The 23,747-nt window shown below is 32.8% G+C and overlaps 7 protein-coding genes and 1 pseudogene across 7 annotated transcripts; 4 read left to right on the plus strand and 4 right to left on the minus strand.

Annotated features, from left to right (window-relative positions):
• Positions 1–114: 114 nt before the first annotated feature.
• Positions 115–930, plus strand: LOC148181275 (uncharacterized). Its single transcript, XM_088038790.1, has 4 exons — positions 115–288; positions 337–524; positions 572–756; positions 836–930. Exons 1-4 carry the CDS (start codon positions 115–117, stop codon positions 928–930), a joined length of 642 nt encoding a protein of 213 aa, XP_087894916.1.
• A 4,673-nt stretch (positions 931–5,603) lies between these two features.
• Positions 5,604–6,532, minus strand: LOC148181276 (uncharacterized). Its single transcript, XM_088035261.1, has 4 exons — positions 6,340–6,532; positions 6,100–6,287; positions 5,853–6,049; positions 5,604–5,803 (listed from the first exon to the last, which is right to left on the minus strand). Exons 1-4 carry the CDS (start codon positions 6,502–6,504, stop codon positions 5,709–5,711), a joined length of 645 nt encoding a protein of 214 aa, XP_087891387.1. The 5' UTR covers positions 6,505–6,532; the 3' UTR covers positions 5,604–5,708.
• Positions 6,533–7,741: 1,209 nt separating this feature from the next.
• On the minus strand, positions 7,742–8,516 carry LOC148181277 (uncharacterized; annotated as a pseudogene).
• Positions 8,517–9,465: 949 nt separating this feature from the next.
• On the minus strand, positions 9,466–10,330 carry LOC148181278 (uncharacterized). The gene is made up of 4 exons (XM_088036954.1): positions 10,153–10,330; positions 9,919–10,106; positions 9,665–9,861; positions 9,466–9,602 (listed from the first exon to the last, which is right to left on the minus strand). The coding sequence occupies exons 1-4, from the start codon at positions 10,315–10,317 to the stop codon at positions 9,508–9,510; spliced, it is 645 nt and encodes a 214-aa protein (XP_087893080.1). The 5' UTR covers positions 10,318–10,330; the 3' UTR covers positions 9,466–9,507.
• Positions 10,331–12,917: 2,587 nt separating this feature from the next.
• LOC148181279 (uncharacterized) lies at positions 12,918–14,860 on the minus strand. Its single transcript, XM_088037076.1, has 3 exons — positions 13,664–14,860; positions 13,429–13,616; positions 12,918–13,380 (listed from the first exon to the last, which is right to left on the minus strand). The coding sequence occupies exons 1-3, from the start codon at positions 13,826–13,828 to the stop codon at positions 13,089–13,091; spliced, it is 645 nt and encodes a 214-aa protein (XP_087893202.1). The 5' UTR covers positions 13,829–14,860; the 3' UTR covers positions 12,918–13,088.
• Positions 14,861–14,940: 80 nt separating this feature from the next.
• Positions 14,941–15,719, plus strand: LOC148181280 (uncharacterized). The gene is made up of 4 exons (XM_088037856.1): positions 14,941–15,102; positions 15,153–15,340; positions 15,390–15,574; positions 15,625–15,719. The coding sequence occupies exons 1-4, from the start codon at positions 14,941–14,943 to the stop codon at positions 15,717–15,719; spliced, it is 630 nt and encodes a 209-aa protein (XP_087893982.1).
• Positions 15,720–16,376: 657 nt separating this feature from the next.
• On the plus strand, positions 16,377–17,169 carry LOC148181281 (uncharacterized). Its single transcript, XM_088037139.1, has 3 exons — positions 16,377–16,561; positions 16,612–16,799; positions 16,845–17,169. The coding sequence occupies exons 1-3, from the start codon at positions 16,400–16,402 to the stop codon at positions 17,128–17,130; spliced, it is 636 nt and encodes a 211-aa protein (XP_087893265.1). The 5' UTR covers positions 16,377–16,399; the 3' UTR covers positions 17,131–17,169.
• A 3,002-nt stretch (positions 17,170–20,171) lies between these two features.
• LOC148181282 (uncharacterized) lies at positions 20,172–20,997 on the plus strand. Its single transcript, XM_088040778.1, has 4 exons — positions 20,172–20,336; positions 20,388–20,575; positions 20,628–20,806; positions 20,862–20,997. The coding sequence occupies exons 1-4, from the start codon at positions 20,172–20,174 to the stop codon at positions 20,954–20,956; spliced, it is 627 nt and encodes a 208-aa protein (XP_087896904.1). The 3' UTR covers positions 20,957–20,997.
• Positions 20,998–23,747: the final 2,750 nt, after the last annotated feature.

The following is a 23,747-nucleotide window of genomic DNA, read 5'->3' on the forward strand; positions in this document are numbered from 1 at the left end:
AATCTTTTCAGAAAACGACTGTGTCCCAATTGTTTATCTTATCTAATTGTAGGGGTAACCACCTATAAAAGGTGTGAATACTCGCATAATTACCATTAGCCAAGTAAACTAAAAATGGCTAAAATGTCTAACTTCACAGTTGTACTATTTCTCGTACTTATAGTCATTCATGAAATTTCAAGTCATGGCATGATGTTACAACCACCAAACCGCAGTTCCTTGTGGCGAGTCAACAAAAGTGCCCCAATTAACTACAACGACAATCAAAATTATTGTGGGGGTTATTCCGTAAGTTAAAAAATGATTATGATTATGTGTGGACGATACTTTTTACAGATTCAATGGGGAAAATTTGGAGGCAAATGTGGCCCATGTGGTGACAGATTTGACGCTCCACATCCTCAGGATAACGAAAATACCGGCAAATATGGGCAAGGAATTGTTGTCGCGGAATATAAAGCAGGAAGTGTGATAGATGTCAATGTGTTGCTCACGGCAAATCATTTGGGATATTTCAAATATAGGTACGAGTAGATTGTTTGAAATGACTCAAAAAACTAATTGTTTACAGTTTGTGTGTTTTGAAAGATCATAATTCTCCTGAACAGGATGAGACGTGTTTCGTACCTTTGAAACTTGCTGATGGATCTGTAAAGTTTCCAATTTCTAAATTAGATCGATCAGTCGACAATAAGGTGAAATTGCCTAATAAAATGACCTGCGAAAGATGTGTTCTCAGGTGGACTTACACCGCAGGTAAGATGTAGGAAGTTTGGAAAATCGATAAATTTTATGGTCTTCGATAAATTGTGTTCGGTAATTTTTTTAATTCTAGGAAATAATTGGGGAAACTGTGGAAATGGAACTTCTACGCTTGGCTGTGGTTCACAAGAGACATTTAGGTCGTGTGCGGATGTTAGAATTAGATGAAGTTTAAAGCAACAGAAACAGTGATTTTATTTATTATAAATAACGAAAATGTTCTATTTTTATACTTTTAATATTTACAAGTGCAATAAAATTGGTAAATAAAATTATTTGTGTTTTTTAACTGAAAGCAAAACTAGGTTTTTCTATAGAATCAGATTAACTCAGTTGATTTAAAATGAAGTTAAAAAATTAGCCCAAAAGTTAATGAATGGAACTTTATTTTGGATTTTAAAGAAATATGAATATTCTTGAACTTGAAGGAAATTCGAAGAACGAAAGATATCATGATGACTTATGATATTGGTTTTCCATTGAGTTATCTGTTCTCAATTGAGATAACCACCCCCAATTCCAAGTTTTATGAAGTCAAAAAAAATTCCTAAATTAAACCACTACTTGTTACGAAATCGTTCATTGTTAGATTTATCTGTAATTATTTCCGATCTTTTATCTTTTCTCACATTTCGGAAGGAGATAACCCAGTAAAACTTTAAATAAAAGTTGTAAATGTATTGATCAACATGACATGATGTTGAAAGGAGCAGATTTAGTTAAAAATTAAATTGTTACAACATAGATAAATGACGACAGACCATTGTTTAATTTCTAGACAAAGTAGCCTCTTCCTATTTCATTTTATTGGCAAAATAAAAACCAAAAGTTTTACTAACAAAATTATAAGTCTTTATTTATATTCTTTCTACAAAGTGGTTCAAAATTGACAGAAAAAATGACAAATAATGATAAACTGTGTTAACCGAAACTTACAATTAGAATTTTATTTTGTTGTTGCAGTGCAAAGAACAATTATTATCAAACTTATTAATTTCGCAACATTGTAACAATTCATGAAATCAAAATTTGATACATTGGACAATATTTTGTCAAATAGAAATCAATAGAAAATTTATAAAAGTAATTTCTAAAAACCAGAAAAAATGCAAATTGTAGTAGATTTTAATGAATGAAATTCGTTAACGGGGTATACAGGCTAGCCCAGAACTTGAGACCCAGTAAAAATAGGCACATGCAAACAACCTTAGGAAATCAAAATTTCTAAACGAAAAAAAATTAAGGCAAAAAATAGTCGAGTTAAGACGAAAATACGGTAGCCAATCACGATAGGTAGAGGTATTGCGAGGAGTTCCTTTGCTCTCTGGGTCATGAGTTTTGGGACACTCTGTATACGTGTAATTCAACTTTACTTGTTCCTAATTTTATCTACATATTTCATATATGTATAAATCAGTTGAATAACATCAATTTTAAAGCGCTACATACAGGGTGTTCAAAAAATGGCGGACCAACTATTTACTACGTGAATCTTCAGATAATACGAGGGTCATTCCAAAAGTTTTGAGAATGGAAGAAACAAGAAGGGTGGGGAGTTATCTGTTTCCATGACAATAACGGACGACTAGTGGTGACTATACCACAAAAATTTCACTCACCCCCTATAACCCTTTAGTTTATAATAGAAGCGCGAATCAGTCATAAAAATGAAACTGACCAGAGAACAATTCCGGGCGATGATCCTGTACGACTTCAAAGTTGGCATAAAGGAAGAACAGTGCTTTAAAAAATTAAAAGGGGCATTTGGGGATGAAAGCCCTTCCTAAGCAACGGTTTACCGCTGGTATGGTGAATTTCGGCGCGGACGTGTAACATTGACGGATGAAGAAAGAAGCGGCCGACCTTCAACCGCAGTTGCTCCAGAAAACGTTAATGCTGTGGAGGAACTGATAGTGAATAACCGTCGAATCACATGTTGCGAGATTCAGCACATCTTGAACATTGGATCGGCAGCGGTCGACAGCATTTTGCACCAACACCTGCGAGTAAAAAAAATTGCGTTGCGTTGGGTGCCACACTAGCTGACACAGGAGCAAAAGGACGCGCGCTTAGATTGGTGCCGCTACATGCCAGATTGTTTTGAAGATGGCACTTCCAAACGTGTATCAGAGGTTGTTACAGGTGATGAAACCTGGGTATACACCATGACCCCAAAACCGGTCGTTTCAGTGTCCTGATGACGCGCTGCAAGCATTCCAGGACGAAGTTAGCGCGCTACCCCAAGAGGCATGGGCTGGTTGCTTTAGGGATTGGTTTAAGCGCATGCACTCTTTTATAGAAGCTCAAGAGGCCTATTTCGAAAAGCTGTAATAAACAGTTTTGATCTAACTTGTTTTGTTTTTTCTATTCTCAAAACTTTTGGAATTACCCTCGTAACTAGTAGCTAAATTAAGTTTTTTCAATTATTGAGTGCTTCGTTGGAAATCTACAGCCACTTAAAGGGGCGCTAATTGTGGCACAAATTTTTCCTTATAATGAACTTCAAGGTTTACAAAATTCCACAGAGTTCATGTTTTGGGTGACATTTACATACTTACAGTCTTTAAATGCCTTAAATGTTGATGCAAAACGTTATTTTGCACTTTTAAAAATAAGCTTAAAATCGCAAAATTAATCTGGCAACATTTCACTTCAAGAATTCAGTAATTAATTGTTGCCTAGTGCCTGACAATGACCATTTTTTTAGAAAAGTCAAACATTTTTTTGGGTGTCACAAACTAGAGGAGTTTATTTCTCTAAAGATGTATAATTTTGCTAAATATACCGACACCTGAAGGAAACAGTCGAGAAGCAGTAAGGGGCAGTAAGGCTTGTGAATTTTCTAACTGGCAAATTCCCTCCAAGAATACTTTTCAACGAGTTTATCAACAGGTACGTGAGATGGGCCGATTGGAACCAAATTTATCAGGATCATGGAAGACCCAAGACTATTCGCATACCAAGAAGAGAACAAATGGTTCTTGATCTACTTTGTGACTTTTACTGGTCAGGTGTTATCAAATTTAATTGCAAACCATATGTTTGGGCTACGCGACTTAGGCACGTGACCACGTAGTTAGCGTCGTGTGTTAAAATAATGCGCTGATTCGGAAATGCTTTCTACCGTTTATTGCACTACTGATACAGGTTCTTGGTTCCTTTCTGAAGGTTGTGAACCGACTCTTTTACAATAATAGCAACCCTCCCAAGTAAACTGGGATGGTTGAGTAGGAGGTGCGTAAGCGCACTCTAAAGAGTGATGTACAAATATTGCGGCAAACGCCCTCTACAGCCTTAACCTAACACCATAGTAACCAATTACATGATTTATTAATAATTGTAACTACCAATGTGTTGCTCTGGTCTCAAAATTATACTCCTAATAATTACCGAAAGAATTGAACACTATTGCGTTTTTCGCAGTATTTAAAGTTATTTTGCTCCCTTACAAAGCTTCAAATAAAAATTTTAAACAGCATTTCCAATTCACAGTGTCTTAGAGTTTGACGTTCTTATCAGTTGGTCCGCTATTTTTTGAACACCCTGTATTAATGAATTCTTGTTGTATGTGTTTCTTTTTGTGTCACTTTTGGAACACCTGTAGGTTCACGTAATTTTTTTCGACTAGATAAACAAGATTTTATTGAGTATGTTTTTTATCTCTTAATAATTTACTGCCAGATAATTAGGTATAAAATTGTTAAGATAGGAACTGTAAATATAAGCTTGTTTGAACGATTTAGGGAGTAATTAAAGTGATACTTTTCGAATAAATAAGTTAATAAGGGTAAGATTACAAATAGATTATGTGATTTAATAAAATTAACGGTTGTTGGTATCATTAATAACAAAATTAAACAATAAGCAATGATCTTAATTTCTTATTTTCTAGAAGTGTTTTGATTTGTTAGAACGCAATGTTTGTTGTACACAATCACCTTTAGTTTTAATTTGCTGAATTTACTAATTTGCAGAATATGGAATTATTTAATTAAAAGATCCTTTTAGAAATAATGAAAAAAAAACAGTGGTCCTTGACTGTCTTTAAGAGACTAGATGGATAATTTAATTAGGGATAAAGATACAGTCGAAGACTTCAAAAATATTAAATAGGTCATTTTGTTCCCGTCATAGCACTTCGATCAGTTAAACTCAAATTTCATCGATTTATTCATTATAAAACTCAACCCAATTTACAATTATTTACATTATTTTGCCGTAGGTAAAAGCAATCTGTAAAGCAATTAGGACGTCAGAGTCGTAAAAACACTATTCCTGCTCACTTTTAAGCATACATTGGCATCATAATTTGAAGCTTACCACACACTCAAATCTGGTTTTAAGGAGACAAATAAAATCAAAATTACATTGTGAAATGAAAATTTAGTACTCAGTAATTGAAATTGTGCTAAAGATTTAATAAAATTGCGAAGTATTGCGATGTAGACTTTGTCTCTGAAAAACACTTGTTGAATTGTATTGTTACTTTGAAATTTAGAATCGTAGTTAAGTGGGTACTTATTGCAAATCCATCAAAAAAAAAACGAAAATTTTTTTTTGTAAACTATTAACATAAATAGAAATCTACGTACAGAATAAAAAATGTTTTGCGTTTGAGAGTTTGAGAGGTAAATTAAAGTACCTACATAAATTATTTTTTAATACTTACGGATTTTACTTAATTTTGTAAAAACGTTATCAACACTATCGGAGTGTACCTACATTATCATTTCAATAAGAGGGCATTGTATGTAAAATATTTTGTTTTTTTTTCAAAATACACGTGTAGATATGCAGATTAAGTGGGTAATTAATTGTTAGTTGACAATAAAGGTCACAACTACTCCAAAAAATATTTATTGTACCCAATTGGCTTAACGGGGATTGAAACGGATTGAGGTGCATTGAGGAGAATTAAAAAGTTCTGTGCAATTAAAATTGTTTTTTTAACTGATTGTTATGTCAGAACATGAACGGAATGTTTCCTGTGGTCCACATCCTTCATCGTAGCTTCCGTCGTCACACTGACCCCAGTTATTGCCTTCAAGAAAAATGTGAGTGTATTTATTTATCGTGTTTATTTAACTTACCTGCAGTGTAGGTCCATCTCAACACACATCTTTCACAAGTCAGACCATCAGGCAATTTCACGGTAGTATCAATAGTATCATTATCTTCCTCTTCTTTGTTTTGTAAAATGTACGTAGGGGAACCATCTCCTAAAGTCACTGGGACGAAACACTCTTCTCCAGATTCTGGAGCATTTGCGTCTTCCAAAACGCATAAACTAAAATAAACAATGTAGCTCTCTGAGAGCAGACGAAATTTTCGACAAACCTAAAGTTAAAATAGCCCATATGGTTTGTAGTGAGAACAACTTCAATATCAATGACGGCTCCAGACTTGTATTTTTTAGCGATGATCCCTTGGCCGTATCTTCCGGTATTTTCATTGTCTTGAGGATGAGGTGCATCGTATTGATCGCCACAAACACCACATTTTCCGCCAAAGTCGTCCCATTGTGTCTAAAAGACTAGAAATTGCAGATATTCAACTTACACGATTTATCTAACTCACAGTCATCCCTCCGCAGTAGTTTTGATCGTCATCGTAATTTACGGGAGCTTTGGGGTCAAAGCGCCACATAGAGCTGCGGTTCGGTGGATCCATGAGCCTGCCATGGCCAGCAATTCCATCGATAACTACGCATAGTACGAAGAAGCTAATTGGTAGAAGAGCCATGATTTTTTTGAAATGATAGTATTGTAGTAGAAATCATTCTTTTTATATTATTCGATAACCAATTAACAATGCCCCCTAAGTCAAGTATTTTCCTTTTTTTTAAGAACTTTGTTATGGTCTGAGAGTCATGTAGGTGTTATCAATTAATGTTATCATGTACTTTTAACTGCAACATCTCAGCGGTGCTTATTCTTTTATCTTACAATCAAAATTAATCCAATTATAAAATTGTGCTAATTTGTCCTTTACGTCAACAAATAACTGAGTACCTGATTAAAATTTTTGATTGTCGCCAGAGAGCCAAAACTTTAAAGGTTTGGAAATATCGGTCGGAAACTGCGACAGATTTTTCTTGCATTTTGTTTGTTAAGAATTTGCTCTGATATTTTGTGCAATTAGAAAATTTAATTTAAAAAAATTTCACTTAAACTATGTTTTACTTCCGTCAATATCTCTCTTATTTTTAGAGCAAGCTTAAGTTATAGGGTATACCTATCGCGGAATCAAAATTTCGAACATCAAATTGATTGATGTTTAAAAATTGTAAACTGTCCTTTGTCTTTATAACCTTAAAATTTATAAACGGCACAGCAATTGTCAGAAATTTACTTTTTATGTCAGTCACAATGACAATAAAGCTTGCTTCACATTGTCATGTCAAAAAGTGATGTTCGAAATTTTGATTCCGCGATAGTACTCTTGTAACGCAGAATTTCACGCAGTACGCTGTACGATCAAATAAATAACTAAATAATAGTCGATTAAAGTTGGTTTTTATTTTCAAAATTTTTAATGCTTAATATCTTCGAAATAGATAGAAATATGCTGTTTTTGCTATGGTTTTTCTCGCACTTGAGTTGTTAAGAATTCGATTTAACATTTTGTGTTCGAAAATTTTTCATAATAATTAATACTTACATTGTATCATTCTAACAACGGTTAAAAATAATGACAAATTTTGTTTCTAATAATTTTTTCAATAGCCAAATTTTATTGAGATCTTTCATTGAGTTGATTTTAACGCTCTATGTCTATTCTTCATTCGGTTTTCTTATTTTTCTTGTGTTTGATTATAATATATTTCTAACACTAATTGGTAAGTATAGGTACCCACAAAACCAAAAAGAATTATTTGTCTAATTAATTCCTGGTATATTTATATCCTACAAACGGGGTAAACAGAAAAATACACCTGCGTTAAAGGCGTGAAAATAAGAAGATACAACAAGTCATCAATTTAATTGATAACTATATCTGCACAAGAACGGAAAGTTTCTTGCGGCCCACATCCACCAGCATCATCGCACTCATCCCAATAATTCCCTAGAATGAAAGTGTGTTCTTTTTTACTTATTGATTAATTAAATTACCTGTATTATAATGCCATCGATTCACACATCTTTCGCAAGTCAATCCATCAGGCAATTTTACAGTTGTGTCAATCGTAGTAGCCCCTTGTTCTTGTTTGTTCTCTAAAACATATTTCGATGAACCATCTTCCAAAGTAAGTGGAACGAAACAATCTTCTCTAGATTCTGGAGCATTTGGATCTGTCAAAACGCACAGAAATTCACTTAAACAGAAATGTTTTCTATACACTTTATAAATCAAACATCGTCAAACCTAAAATTAAAAAATCCCATATGATTTGTAGTGAGAAGAACTTCGATATCGATGACACTTCCAGACCTCTGCCGTATGCTCCGGTATTTTCATTGTCTTGAGGATGAGGTGCATCATATTGGTCACCACAAACACCACATTTTCCGTCAAATTCTTCCCATGGTGTCTAAAATAAGTTTAAAGGTATAACCAGGTGTGATTCGTACTTTTCTACAACTTACAGTCTTCCCTCCACAATTATTTTGGTCGTCAATGTAATTTGGCGGAGCCTCGGGGTTTACGCGCCATAAGGAGCTGCGGTTTGGGGGATCCATCAGCCTGCCATGACCAGCAATTCCACTGAAAATTAAACTTAGAAGAAAGAAACTGATTGGCAAAGAAGCCATGATTTTATTAAATGGTAGAGTTGCGTAAAATTCGTTTTATTTATAATATCTGATAAACCGATTAGCATCGCGTATGTTAAGTGTTTTTTGAAGAACTTTGTATTGATTTAGAAAAAATATGTTATTGTTAATTTACCTTAAACATCACAAAAGTGCGCGTAATATCTTCTAATCTTACAATATCAAAATCATGGATAGAACGAAAAGACCATTACTGTTTACATGGTATTATCTATGAAATTCAAATATTACCAAACAAGCGCATGGAGCGCCAGAGGTGCCAATAATGGAAAATTTTACCTCAGGTTAAAGTTGTATTGTTGTATCTTTTAATGACATTAAAATAAGAATGATACATTTTGATTGCATTTTCAATTTTTGATTTGAAGATTCCAGTAGAAGAAGAAGTAGGAGAATCTCCAGAAGTAGGAGAATCTGTTAATCTAACTTCTGTTAATTGTGTGGAATCATATTACGCCACTGCTAGACTAATTAGCTGACTTGCGCACTGAAGAAATTTACTAATGCGCACATCTTTGTTTGTTTACACCAGTGGCGTACGCTTGAAGCTAGTGACTCTAAATTCTTTCCAGAATCCACGCCAATGCCTACATCAAACAAAAAGCGATCTTGATGTAAGCCACCTGACACGAAGAAGCTTCTGCACATTTTATTACCGTCATTTTCCTATTTTGGAGTTACTCTACCCATTAAAAACAATCTTATTTTTTGTTAAACAGAGAATGTTGATGGTATTTTGGTTAAAGAAGTAAATAAATCAGTGTTTGCTATATCATATTACCTACAACCTTAAAGGAGTGACAGAAATTGATCGGAGTGGAGACAATAAATAATTAATGCCCCTACATAATAATAATTATAAAGGTTTTATTAAACTGCTAGTTTGGGATAATTCAAGGATTCAAGGATTCAAATAACAAATAGTCGTCTTTTTTAAAAAATAAGAGAAATAAACCATTATTACGTAATATTTTCAATTGATTGTTATATCTGAACACGAGCGGAAGGTTTCTTGTGGTCCACATCCCATGCCAGATGTTCCATCATCGCAGTCTCCCCAATTATTGCCTGTGAATAAAAATTACGAATAAAGCCATCCTAATATGTATTGTGGATTATAATTAAATTACCTGCAGTATAATGCCACCTTAACACACATCTTTCGCAGGTCAAACCATCAGGCAATTTTACTGTAATGTCAACAGTAGTAAGACCTTCTTCTTGTTGGTTCGGTAAAACGTATTTCGGTGAACCATCTCCCAAAGTCAGTGGTTTGAAACATTCTTCACCAGATTCAGGAGCCTCCGGATCTTCCAAAACGCACAAGCTGCAATAAACATTCTACTTTTTTAAAACAGAAAACTAAATAAAAATGTCGACAAACCTGAAGTTGAAATAGCCCATATGATTAGTAGTGAGAACAACTTCAATATCAATGACGCTTCCAGCTTCATATTCTTTCGCGATGATCCCTCTGCCGTATGTTCCAGTATTTTCGTTGTCTTGAGGATGAGGTGCATCGTATTGGTCGCCACAAACACCACATTTGCCGTCAAAGACTTCCCATTGGGTCTAAAGAGAATTAAAAATTAAAATGTAATCGCGTTATAAAACTTACCTTCTTTCCTCCACAATTATTTTGATCGTCATTGTAGTTTGGGGGAGCATCGGGGTTTACGCGCCATAAGGAACTGCGGTTCGGTGGATCCATGAGTCTTCCATGACTAGCAATTCCATCGATTATGACGCAAAGAACAAAGAAACTTATTGGAAGAAGAACCATGATTTTTGAGAAATGATGAAATGTGCAATCGAAATCGTTCTTTTATAATACATACTTATATTTGATAACCAATTAACAATGCATCCAAAGTCAAGTATTTTTATTTCTTTGAAGAACTTTGTTATGATTCAGAAGAAATGCGTTATCGGATGATTTTATCTATTTTTAACTTAAATACACAAAGGAAATTGTTATTATAATCTTTTAGGAATACCTAATATAAACTTAGGCAAGTATAGCTTCACTTTTATGTTGATTAAAACAAAATTATTGTCGGATTTATCCAACTATTATTTACAAAATGCATTAATAACAATTATAGATATAATTTTTATAATGTCACATGCTTTTAAAGCCAAACACAAAAATATTTGTTCAGAAATTTGGTTGATTAAGTTTATCAATAGGTACTTTGAATTGAGTTTATTTTATTTTTATGTTTATGCTTTATTAGACATTTTACTGTTGTATGCAATGTTGAATGTAAAATAACTTTTTTGAAAAAAATGGATAAAAAAGTCAACTTTTTTAATTATAATAAATAATTCATTAGTCATGATCTATTATGGTCTATCGATGGTATCGCACTTGTCATATTTGTCACAGCAGATATCTCCACAAAGATTGAAATGTCAAGATACGTATTATTGAATGTGAAGACGTAGTTGACTGAACCATGGAAAAGTTTAAGTAGGTACTTGAGGAATTAAGTGGTTCAGCTAATTTTTGAAAAGGACGTTTTTTTATTTTTTCACATTCGTTTAATTATAAACCAAATTTTCAAATTTTCAATATTTCCAAGTTTTATATTATGTACCAGTATAAAATAAATTGAACAACTCAAATAATAGCTATTTGTGTACCAAGGCCAAAAAGTGGTTCTTTTTGGCCGAGCCTTTTTTTAATGGCCGAGGCGCTAGCTGAGGTCAGAAAGAAGGCGATGGCAAAATGTCACTTTTTGGCCGTGTTACACACAAGATTTTTTAGGCGACATCATTGATTTAATCAATTATAACAACTGAATAATTGTAAATATTTATGAATCCTTCAGAAAAGTTCATATTTTCCTTATTTACATTTGCAGTTTCAGCACGTGTAGCTTCACAATTTGTATGAATTAGGTTTAATGTGTCTTTTAATGTTGTTGCAGGAGCACTGCTAGACATGTTCATTTTCAATAATTCAACACGTCTTTGTTGCACTTTACAGCAGTTTGTCGATTTGATTTTACTCAAATGATTATAAAATTGCGGGTAATATCGGTATCTTAACGTAATATGCGAAACTATGGATAGATGGCGCCACCATAGATAGGCCGAAAATGTTTGCGGCCAGAAAAGACTCACTTTTAGGCCGCTTGTAAGGCCTAAAAATTTCATTTTCAGTTTAAGTCGCCTAAAAATTTATTTATTTTTAATTTTTATGTTTTTTTAAACTTAAAAGTTATCTCTGATAGTAAACAGTCAAGTTTAGAATTTTGTGAAAGTGTTTTTCAAAATATTTGTGAAAAGTTATGTTATGTTCCAATTTTTGAACTGAGACAAAATGAAAATCTAATTGTAAATTTTTGTTTTCATTTGTTATTTTTTGCGGTAATTTTGGAACAGCTTGATTTAATTCCGTTTTTCTGTTTTAAGGGGCACAACCAGTGTGACTGCTTAAAAAAAATAGATTTTTGAGATTTTTTTAAAGAAAACTACTACTGTTTTTAAAATTGAAGGATATATATTTTCACATAAATAATAAAGAAAAAATGAAATTTTGAGGCGAAAATATTTAATTCTGACCGAGTTATTAAGTATCTCTCAAGTCACTAAAAATAGACCCTCCACTGCTGCAGTGATTGGGGCCTTCACCGTGGTTAAACTAGATGATATTTCCCGTACTCTCGATTCAGATTTGAAAAAATGTCGAATTTTGCTAAAAGACTTGATGATTTTTGACCTGCCAAAATAACATTTACAATATTACATCGTTTAGAAAAACATATAAAAAATAAAACAAAAAAAATTCAAGACGATCGGATGATTTGTCTTTAAGTTACAACTGCAGCAAATTTGAAAAATGTAGATTCGTTTCACGTTTGAAGATAAATTTATTATACACTAAAAAGATTTTCATCAAGTCACCTATTATTTTTCGTGCAAATTAAAAAATGCCGCTTTGCAAAGATAATGATTGGAATGCTAGTTACATGCATAAAAAACTTTTGAAGAATTATAAGGTAGACAGTGATTTAGGGCGAGTGGATCACTGAGGGAATAAAACTGACTCTACCTTTGCTCAATTTTGCTGTTTGTTGTTTAAATTTTTTTCTTATTGGCGATTTTAACGTTTGACAAGTGACATCATTGGCAGAAAGTTCAAAGTGACAGGACTAGTACAATGCGAGTGGCACAAAAGATTTTATTCCAAAGGCAAATAAATGAAAATAATTTTGAAACACGGTGTAGTTAATAGATGTAATAGTATGTAATTATAGTTACTAATGGCGGTAAATTAAAAACTATTTAAAATATTTATTTGAAATTTTTGTTTGTAATTTTTAAAAGTACCTATACCTAAGGACTGTCATAATATGCCAAAAAAATTAGTCGTTTTTTTTTAAATTTTACACTGGCTGTGCCGCTTAATTATTTTATTTCATAATTGCAAGTTTTTTAAAATCAAAAGTCTCTAATTTTATGCACGGTCAAACTGAGAATAACAAAAACAAAAATTTATGTAGAACCTTGTTATTTATTATGAAAAAAAAAAACTACAAAAATATTTTAACTGATTGTTATATCCGAACATGATCGGAAAGTTTCTTGTGCTCCACATCCCATGGCAAAAGTTCCATCCTCGCATTGCCCCCAATTATTGCCAGCAGTGTATGACCATCTCAGCACACATCTTTCACAGGTCAAACCTTCCGGAAATTGGATAGTAGTATTGATGTTAGTATCATCTTCTTCTTCTGTATTTTCCAAAACGTACGACGCTGAACCATCTCCCAAAGTCACTGGTTTGAAGCAATCATCTCCAGATTCTGGAGCGCTTGGATCTTCCAAAACGCAAATACTACAACCACCAGTTAGTCTTATAAAATCTCAGTTGAACTGAACAAACCTAAAATTGAAATGCCCCATGTGATTTCGAGTGAGAAGAACGTTAATATCGATGATGCTTCCTGCTTTGTATTCTTTGGCAATTATGCCTTCGCCAAAAGAGCCGGTATTTTCATTGGGTTGAGGGTGAGCTGTGTCGTATGGGTCGCCACAGATGCCACATTTTCCATCGAACTGTTCCCATTGTACCTAAAAATACATATTAATATGTCTTAAATGTATTATTTATTACTTACACCAGAACCCCCACAGTTATTTTGATCGTCATTGTAATTTGGTGTTGCTTTAGAGTTTTCACGCCACATAGAACTTCTGTTTATTGGATCCATGAGTCTGCCATGACCAGAAGTTCCGTCGATAATTAGACATACAAGAAAGAAAAAGATTGGTAAAATCGCCATAGCTAAAGTATGAATATCAGCTTACTGAAGAATGCCAGATCTAGTGAAAACCACCTTTTTATATCATTAGATTAAAGATGACTCCTAACGTAAGTATTACGAATTTTTTGCGTATATGAATTATGACAATCTTATCAAACCAGTGCTATTTTGCACGCTTAATATAAACACTCAAGAATTCTTTGTTTATAATATGAATGGGAGATTGAAGAGATGATGAAGTGTTGTGTCTTAGATTTACAAATAAAAATACAAATTAATTTTTGCGGCGGAGACTGTATAAACTGTGAGGAGGGTGGTTCAAATTTATTTCAAAATTTTGCAAATTACAACACGTGTTATTACTTAGAATAGATTACTGCCAATACATCAACAATGTTTTTATACATTTTTTTTAATCTTGATCATGTTGCGTGTGGTTGGTGGAAACGTGATAAATAATTTTTTTTGTGACCGTAGGTCCAAGATTTGTTTCGATTTTTGATGCCGCAAGTTCATTTTTCTTGAAACAACAATTCTCACTTTTTTAGAGTTTATTGATGAAAAATGGTTTCATCAGTAGGTATAATGTCTTTGAAATTTCTTGAATTTTTTGTTTTTTTTTATATTTTTTTTAACTGCGTTTAACAAGAATAGAAAAATTTGAGAGCTGATTTAAAAATTTAAGAAACTAGAAATTTTTAAAACTGGGTATCTATCTAATGGCACAAAAATCTGATTTAAGACTTCAGGCATTTCGCCAAGTTCAGTACGCGCAAAAAAAAAAAAATTAACAGAATTTGTTTGTGCTTGTCAAAAAAATGATGGATAAGCACTTTCATTCTCATTACTTTGATAAAACTCCGCTTTAAAAGTCTATTTTGGGAATTTCACACAATCGGCAATCTGTTTTATTTAATTTATTATAGGTATGGACAATATAAAGTCAAGCGTGATGCCTCCTAAGTTTTGTGGGATTAATTTTCTAATTCTTCTATAATTCTTTGGATTAAGCTTATGTTTTCAAAACAAGACCTTTACTTCTATTACTCTTCAACAAAAGCCATAAATTCTTGATAACACGCACTATATAAAGAAGTCCCGTCCGAACTGAGCCAAAAAAAAAATAAAAAATGTTTTTCCAAGTTGCGTTTCTCCTATTTGTGTTCTCCGTGAACCAAATTAACGGTCATGGCATGATGCTGCAGCCTCCGAACCGAAGTTCTTTGTGGAGATATAACCCACTTGCCCCTGCAAATTACGACGACAATCAGAACTACTGTGGTGGAGCCGGAGTAAGAGTATAATACCAAAAATAAACTAAAATTTTCGTATTTTTTTAAAGGTGCAATGGGCTACTTTCGGTGGCAAATGTGGAGTCTGTGGTGATCGCTACAATGAGCCTCATCCACAACCTAACGAAAATACAGGAAAGTATGGTCAAGGCATCATTGCCGCCGAGTACAAAAGAGGAAGTGTTATCGACGTTGAAGTTTTGCTAACAACGAATCATAAGGGTTTCTTTAATTTTAGGTATGATAAAAAAGATGGTGTAAAAATAAGTAAATTTGCTGAATTTTAGCTTGTGTGTTTTGCAAAACGCTAATGCTCCCGAATCTGGAGAAAGTTGCTTCCAGCCTTTGACACTGGGGGATGGCAGATCTCAGTATGATGTTGTTGCAGGCGAGAAGACAATTAATACTAAAGTTGCGCTACCGAGTGGATTAACATGTGACAGATGTGTCCTCCGCTGGCACTATCAGACCGGTAAGTCTAGAAAATTTAGTGGTTTTTTTTGTTTAATTATGTAAAAATAGGAAACAACTGGGGACAATGTGACGATGGAAGTTATGGCCAAGGATGTGGACCACAAGAAACATTCAGATCCTGTGCTGATATAAGAATTTCTTAGAAAACTTAAAGTGCAGAAAACGATGTAACGTTTGGAATAAAAGTTTATTAAACGTTTATTTTTATATTTGCTCTCTGTCAATGACACACTTGGAATTCTTGAAGACTAAAAAATTTCCGTTTTCCCTTAGTTATTATTAATTTTATCCTTACTAAAGAGTAATTTTTGCAGATTAAATAAAAACAAAAAATTCTAGATTCTAGAAATTTTTTATCTAAATATGTAATTTTTATTTCTGTATTTTGTGCGCAATACTTCACAGGTGTCAAGTTTAGGCTCCGCTTAGTCTTAAGATTAATAAAAATTCTTTTATAAAGTAATTTGATTGATAGTTTCATGATGGACATTTTTTCAAGATAAAAGATTACTGCGATGAAAACGACATCAAATACTTTTGAGTAAGTTGTTTAATAATATTAATAAAAATGTATGCTTAAGTTGGTAGTGATTTTAATTAAAACAGGCTTTCTAACAAACCTTCATCTTTGCCGTTTTATCACATTTAAAATTTTAAAATCATTTCTATTGAGCTGTCATCGCATTTTTCCGATTAGCTAATTCTTAAACTATGTATCCAACGACAACAAACAACCTTTCCTGAACACTTCACTCTTATCAAAACAATAAATAGCCTCGACTTTACTGAAATCTCAGTTAAATCTGTATCAATAGTCGCTAAAATGGTAGCAATCCCAATTGCTCTTTTTCTCCTTTGTGCTGTGGAGCAAATTTCGGGTCATGGAATGATGATGGAACCACCAAATCGGAGCTCTCTGTGGAGAACCGATCCTACAGCACCCCCGAATTACGACGACAATCAAAATTTTTGCGGTGGAGTAGCGGTAAGGATACATCTGACTAATGAAAACATTTTTTCTAATTCTTTATTCAGGTTCAGTGGAGCAAGTTTAATGGTAAATGTGGAGTTTGTGGCGATCCATGGGATGCCTCTCATCCCCAAGATAACGAAAATACGGGAACATATGGTCAAGGAAAAGTTGTAAGAGAATATTCACCTGGAAGCGTAATCGATATCACCATAAATCTTACTGCTAACCACATGGGATATTTTAACTTCAGGTACAAAAATTATTATTTGAAATTGACGTAACTTAAATTTTCCAGTGTTTGTGTTCTTGATAATCCAAATGCGCCTGAATCTGGCGAAGAGTGCTTCCGTGCTTTGACTATGGGTGATGGACAACCGAATTATAAGATACAAGATTCTCAAAAGGCTTTAGTGATTAATACTCAAGTTAAACTGCTGGATGGGTTAACGTGTGATAGATGCACTCTCCGTTGGCACTATAACGCAGGGAATACCTGGGGACAATGTGAGGACGGAAGCTATGCGGAAGGATGTGGACCTCAGGAAACTTTTAGATCTTGTGCTGATATAGCAATACATTAAGTGTTAAGAGTTTCACTTAAATACACTTTTTACAAATAATTATTGGTGCTTTTTTATACTTATTTTCCGTAGTTTCAAAGCTTGTTTTCAAATCTATTTCTAATTGACTGACTAAGCCTTATCGAATGGAAACATTTTTTTGTTATTTTTGGATGTAACGTCATGTTGTATGGCTAATCTGATAAAAGTGTGTAGTTAAGGATATTTTTCATAATCAATTTTAGATAATAGAAAATACCATATAATATGTACACACCTTCCCGGAATGAGAATTAGACAACTTTTTATACAATTGTGTTTATCACATTTTGTTGACTTCTCTTAAACCCAAATTATTAAAATGAAAGGTAGGTATTACGATTAATTCCTGTATTATTAATAATATTGAAAGAGACGGAATGTTTTACTTATCATGAACATAATCGTGTCCTAGGTAAGGGTTTCGAATAAACATTATACGTTTTGTTTGATTGAGCTTTAAAGTAAATATGTATTGAATAAAGAGGCGTATAATAGGAGGGTGTTCTCTGCAACAGTTTGATTAAGTGAATAAATATTTGAAACACATCTGTAACAATCACAGACTTTAAAAATCACCGTTTGAACATGTACCAATTAAAATTTTTGATTACCCGAGTCAATTCGACTTAATTGAGGATTGGAATATGTAATTAAAATTTATTATTTTGTTGTGATAGCAGTTCAGTTTCAAGTGTAGGAAACAACATGAAACAAATCAAGCCTATCATATTTTTCTGAAGATGGCGTACAATTTCATAAAAGTACTAATATGTAACCTGCTTTTTTTCTACTAACTTGCGAAATGTGAAATTAAATTTTTCTCCTACAAGTATTTTGGGTTGCCTAGATTAAGCTAAATATTTAGTGGGGATAGACATAACGGTGTTATTTTAGAAATTTTTATTCAACAATGATATTATATTATTTAAATTTTTGTTTATTAATTTATTTTTTTATATTGTTTATTTCATTTTTTATAGTATATTTTCCGAACTAAATCTCTCAAATTAATTGGAAATTTTTTTTAGCCTTTTGCACATTTTTCTACCAATTTGTTTCGTTTCGTATGACATATTTAATTAATCAAAAGTGCTGACGACAAACTAGACAAAATTTACTTTTTTGTAAATGATTAGCCAGTCTGATGATAGTAGCTAGAGAATCACAAAAAAGTGATACAAAAGTACGTCTTTTCTCCTGGCTTCGATTGAAATTAGTAAATGTTAAAATTACCTATTCGGAACATTAGTGACTTTAACTTCTATCCTAACTCTATTCTAAATGTTTTTTTTCTTCTTAGTTATTCTTTCAAGCATCTGCAGCAATTTTGAAAATTCAAAGATGTCAATGAAAAAATCTAAACATTTAATAATGTAGACATTTTAGGTCATATATATGTTTTAAAGATGTTCAATATTGAGTGTCGAAGTTGAATGCGGTTGAAAATTGATACATATTGACTTGAATATAATGTATTTTTAATACTACAAATTCAAATAATCTGTTCAACTTTGAGACAATTCAGTAGCTATTCCTTTTCCTATCTGTCGCTTTTTTTTGAGAAATGAAGCAACGTTGCGTTATTATTATCAACTAGTGCAATAAAACTACCTACTAATATACGGTAAAGTTCCATTCCGGCTGCTCATAAATCATTATTCAATTTTATTGTCGAAAATTTCATCATCATCGAAGCAGATCATTAATTAATATTTCTATAATTTTATTGCACATTTATTCTACGTTTTTGATTTACATTGAAAAATGGGGGGATTTATTAATGCATAAAACTGATCTAACAGAAAAAAAAGTAAACGTACATACACAGTTTTTTATTTCGATCTATTCATAATGTTTTTATTTATTTTTTGTTTCGTCGTATGTACAGGGTTTGGCAACACTCCCAATAGTTGATAAAGCTCCAGAAGCTGACGCAAAATTTGTTTTTTCATGACGGTTCGTTGGGCGTTGCGACGTCTAAGAATTATAATTTTTACCGATTTTAAAGTTTTTGCGGAAATACTCCAAAATTCCAATTTTTTCAAAATAACTGTGATACAAATATTTGAGTTTTTATTTTAAATCTACTGCAAATTGTGTTTAAAATTTGCGAAAAAAACGCTGTTTTAATTTTCAAAATCATGACGGCGCAGTGGCAAACTACGTTTACACCAAGTTTTCACAAGTCACTTCAGTCACGCGTATGAAGGTTAATTTTGATTAACTCGGGCATGTTGCAGTTTATAGACACCAGAAATCGTAATTTAACATTGACAAAGCGACAATTTCACCAAGAATTTAAAGCGAACCAAAGGATAGATGACATTTGTGACACAAGATGTTGACAGTTGAGTGTAAACATAGCTTTCCATTTTGACGTAATGAAATTGGAAACTAACTTGATAAAACAGCATTTTTTTCCTCAAATTTTGAAGGCAATTTGCATTAAATCTAAAATGACAACTGAGATATTTTTAACACATTTATAATGAAAAAAAAATTGCGGTTGATTTACCAAACACTCACAATTAGCTAAAAATTTCATTTTTAAGGCGTCGCGACGAAAAAAATTTTGGTGATAAAAAACAAATTTTTGCGTAGCTTCTAGAGTTTTGTCAACTATGACCGTATGCAAATTTTTAAAATTTTATCTTTAAAATTAAAGATAATTTTGGGAGTGAACACAAGTGTTGCTGGAGCCTGTATAATGCAGAATAGCAAACACTACTGTTTGCTTCAATTTATTTATTAATTAACGCACAACTAAAACCAATTCAAATATGAACAGAGAAGGAGCGACTTTATCTGAAAATTGTAAAATATGACTCACCCAAGTTAGTTGAGAAACCAAAAAAATGGTAATAAAATCATTAAAAGATTATGCTATATAAAACTTATTGCGTTTTTTTCTTTTTTTTTATTATTTATATGTGAGTATAATTATTATTATTATCTTATCAAACTATATAAAAGTCCCAAGAAAAAACCGACTTTACTAGTTGAACGTTAGTTATAACAAAATGGCTGTGAAACTTCTTGTCTTACTTCTCTCGGCATTTCTCTTCGAAGAAATAAGTGGACACGGCATGATGCTGGAACCACCAAATAGAAGTTCCTTGTGGAGGTTTTATTCAGCAGTGGCGGCAAATTATAACGATAATCAAGTATTTTGTGGTGGTGCTTACGTAAGATTTCCATATCAAACTACAAAATCAAAAAACAAATTTTGATCATAGGTACAATGGGAATTAAATGGTGGTAAATGTGGTGTTTGTGGAGATACCTACACCGACCCTCATCCACAACCTAACGAAAATTCAGGAATTTACGGACAAGGCATCATTACCCGAACGTACACCGCTGGAAGTGTCATCGATGTCGAAGTGCAACTTACCAAAAATCATTTAGGATATTTTGAATTCAGGTTGAGTATGCTTTTAATTTTAATCTTTAATTAATTGATTGGTATAAATTAGTTTGTGTGAAATCGAAAACCGCAACACTCCTGAAAGTGAAGACTGCTTCCAAGTTTTGCCTTTGTCCAATGGATTGACTAGATACTCAGTTAGTGCTGGCGAAAAAGAGGTAAAAGTCTCCCTTCAACTTCCAAACAAGAGTTGTGAACATTGCGCACTGAGATGGCATTACCATTCAGGTAACACTAAATGCCACTTGTAAAAATTGTGTTATTTATTATATTGTTTTGATAGGAAACAACTGGGGAGACTGTGGAGATGGCACTTGGGCACTTGGATGTGGACCTCAAGAGACTTTCAGAAACTGCGCAGATGTTGCGATTGTTTAACTGTAAAGGTGTTGAATAGTTGTACATAGATGATCATATAAAATTACGTTAAATTAAACGTCGTTTTCGATCTAAAAAAATTCCTTAAAAATTATCCCAAAAACACCACCCGAAAATATATTTTGATCAATATCTAGCTTATTTGTGGAGCAAACTTATGATATTTAGTCCAGGCAAAATAATCACGACCCTCGGAATAATTCGCATAAGACCGAGAAGAAGTTCTTGAATGATGTACTTACTTACTACCATTCGGAAATTTGAAGAAGAATAATTTCATAAGTTGTCCGAGAATTTCGCAGGTTAAATTCACTCAATGATTCCTTGATATAAAAAAAGGCATTAAGGTCTATATTTTCACTGTGGTGCACAAAAGAATAAAATTCTTAAAATTTTAAAAAATACTTTTATACCTCAAAAATTGTAACTACGAAAAATATTACGTAATCTTTTTTGTGCCAAATTTGATAAAGTACAATTTTCTTAATTAGTATTTGGAATCACTAGTGACAAGACATTTGCAAAAATTTGATTCCTTTGACATTTACCACCGCGTAACTTTTTTAGCAACACACCTTTCGATGAAGACTTTTGACATTTTGTTTGGATCAATAAAGTGAACGTCCACACAAAAAATCAGCCTTAAGCGAATTATTCCGAGCTTTTGATATTTTTATGTCGATTTTGCCTGGATCAATACTGATTTTCATTTAACGCAGAATTTTACGCAGAAAATGTGCTATTTTTTCTCGTAGGTCAATAAATAACTGAGCTATGACCATATAAATTTAGGGTTGGTCCCAGAGGGCCAACATTTTGAAGATGCAGAAATAACATAACTCTGTATCTTGGAAACTCTATGAGAGATAGAGATGCGGTTAGCGCCATCGACTTTCTCGTATTTTGTTTGTTAAGAATGTGTTTTTACATTTTCCATAATTCCAAATTTTTTTATTTTTTTAAAACCAAAACAAAGGTAATTAAACCGATGTAAATCTACTCGAAACTAAGTTATAGAATACTTATTTTATGCAGATTTCAAATGTACCTATAAAGTTCCGTATCTCTGAAACTAAGCGATAGAAATTTACGGTTTTCGCCATCGTTTTTCTCGCGCTTTTTACATGAGAATTTGGTTTTAAAATCCATAATTCAAAAATTTTTTTTTTTATTTTTGCACCAAAATTTCTCGGAACTATGACAGATAGAAAAATGTTCATTTTATGCAGAATTTCAAGCAAAATCCAAATTATTTAAGTACAGACTTCAATAAATTACCTATTTTTTTTAGTTTTAGGCGTACTATCGCGGAATCAAAATTTCAAACATCAAATTGATTGATGTTTAAAAATTGTAAATTGTCCTTTATCTTTATAACCTTAAAATTTATAAACGACAAAGCAAGTGTCAGAAATTTATTTTGTATTGGGAGCTATTCGGGTGTCAATAGATGGCGCAACCAAACTACAAAATGGCGGTTTTAACGGTGAATAACAGTATCTAACAAGCAACAAAAATTTGCATTTTTGTTGATTTAAAATGCCCTTCGATGCAGATAATTGTCTTAAAGAAACAAGCATTCTTCGGGCATTTAAAAGAAGGCTGTTGTGGACTTATGCCGGTTCAGATTAATAGTTCTTGACGATTTTATTCTGTAATTCGGCTCTGGTTTTAAAAGAAAGTTACATATTTATATAATAGTCACGGAAATGATGCACCTGTGGCTATTGAATGTTTTCCAACAATTTTTTTGCAAGTAAAATCCATAAACTAACATCAACGTAGCTGTATTTGGGTTTTTTCAATTTTATAATTTTAGTGCCTGCGTTTTCTGCCAATTTTCAATATCTCATGAAACAAATTGTTACTACAAGACTTCTTCCAACATTTAACAGCGTCAGTGAGCCTGATTCGTTTAGTTGTGTTAACATTTCTTGCTATTTCACTCTTGAACAATGACACATTTGACCATTGAAATACTAAACAAAACGACAAATTACTTTTGTCATACGCAGAAAAGGGCCTAGACACAAAGTAAAAGTATTTCAAATTGTTAATTTGCAAAATTCAACAACGAAAACGGTTCAAAAAAACTTTTCAAAGACAGGCCGTTTTTGTTGTTCACCGTTTCGGCGTTTCACACGAACGACGATAGATGTCGCACCCTTCGCCAATTTTCCCAATGTCAGTCACAATGACAATAAAGCTTGCTTCACATTGTCATGCCAAAAAGTGATGTTCGAAATTTTGATTCCGCGATAGTACCTACAAATAAATATTCGCTTTGCTACCCAATTAACAATTGCAATTATCTAATAACTAGTTTGCGATACAATGTCATCTTATTTTTTAAGTAACTCTATTTTCTCCATTTTTTTTGTACCATTATAAAAAAAAGTAAGCACAAATGACATACACCTATTAAACATTTTATGGCTTAAGTCAAACCACCCTTAGAAATAAAACTGGGTGTTGTAAACTGCAGCCGACAAATTTCTAGGTAGAGGGAAGACTGAAGGTTGAACAGGCCCGGACGCATTTCGTGGAACATTTCCATAAATTTCTCCCAATGAACTTGTTATAAGTTTAAATAACGACAGTTCCGAATCAGATGATAGTTTGATTTAAATTTAAAAATGGTCAAGTGTGTGTATGTGAATATATGTTCGTTTATTATATTTGATTCAATTTTCTTTTAAATACGACCCTGTTTGAGTACCGACCGATCACGGCGTGCGCCTATTTTTATGGTCCCCAACCGCAAGGATTAGTACTGCCCGGTCCTCTCATA

The sequence above is a fragment of the Gnatocerus cornutus genome, chromosome 1 (genome assembly GCF_029298725.1).
Source record: "Gnatocerus cornutus isolate USDA-ARS CGAHR chromosome 1, icGnaCorn1.1, whole genome shotgun sequence".
NCBI classification, from domain to species: Eukaryota; Metazoa; Arthropoda; class Insecta; order Coleoptera; family Tenebrionidae; genus Gnatocerus; species Gnatocerus cornutus.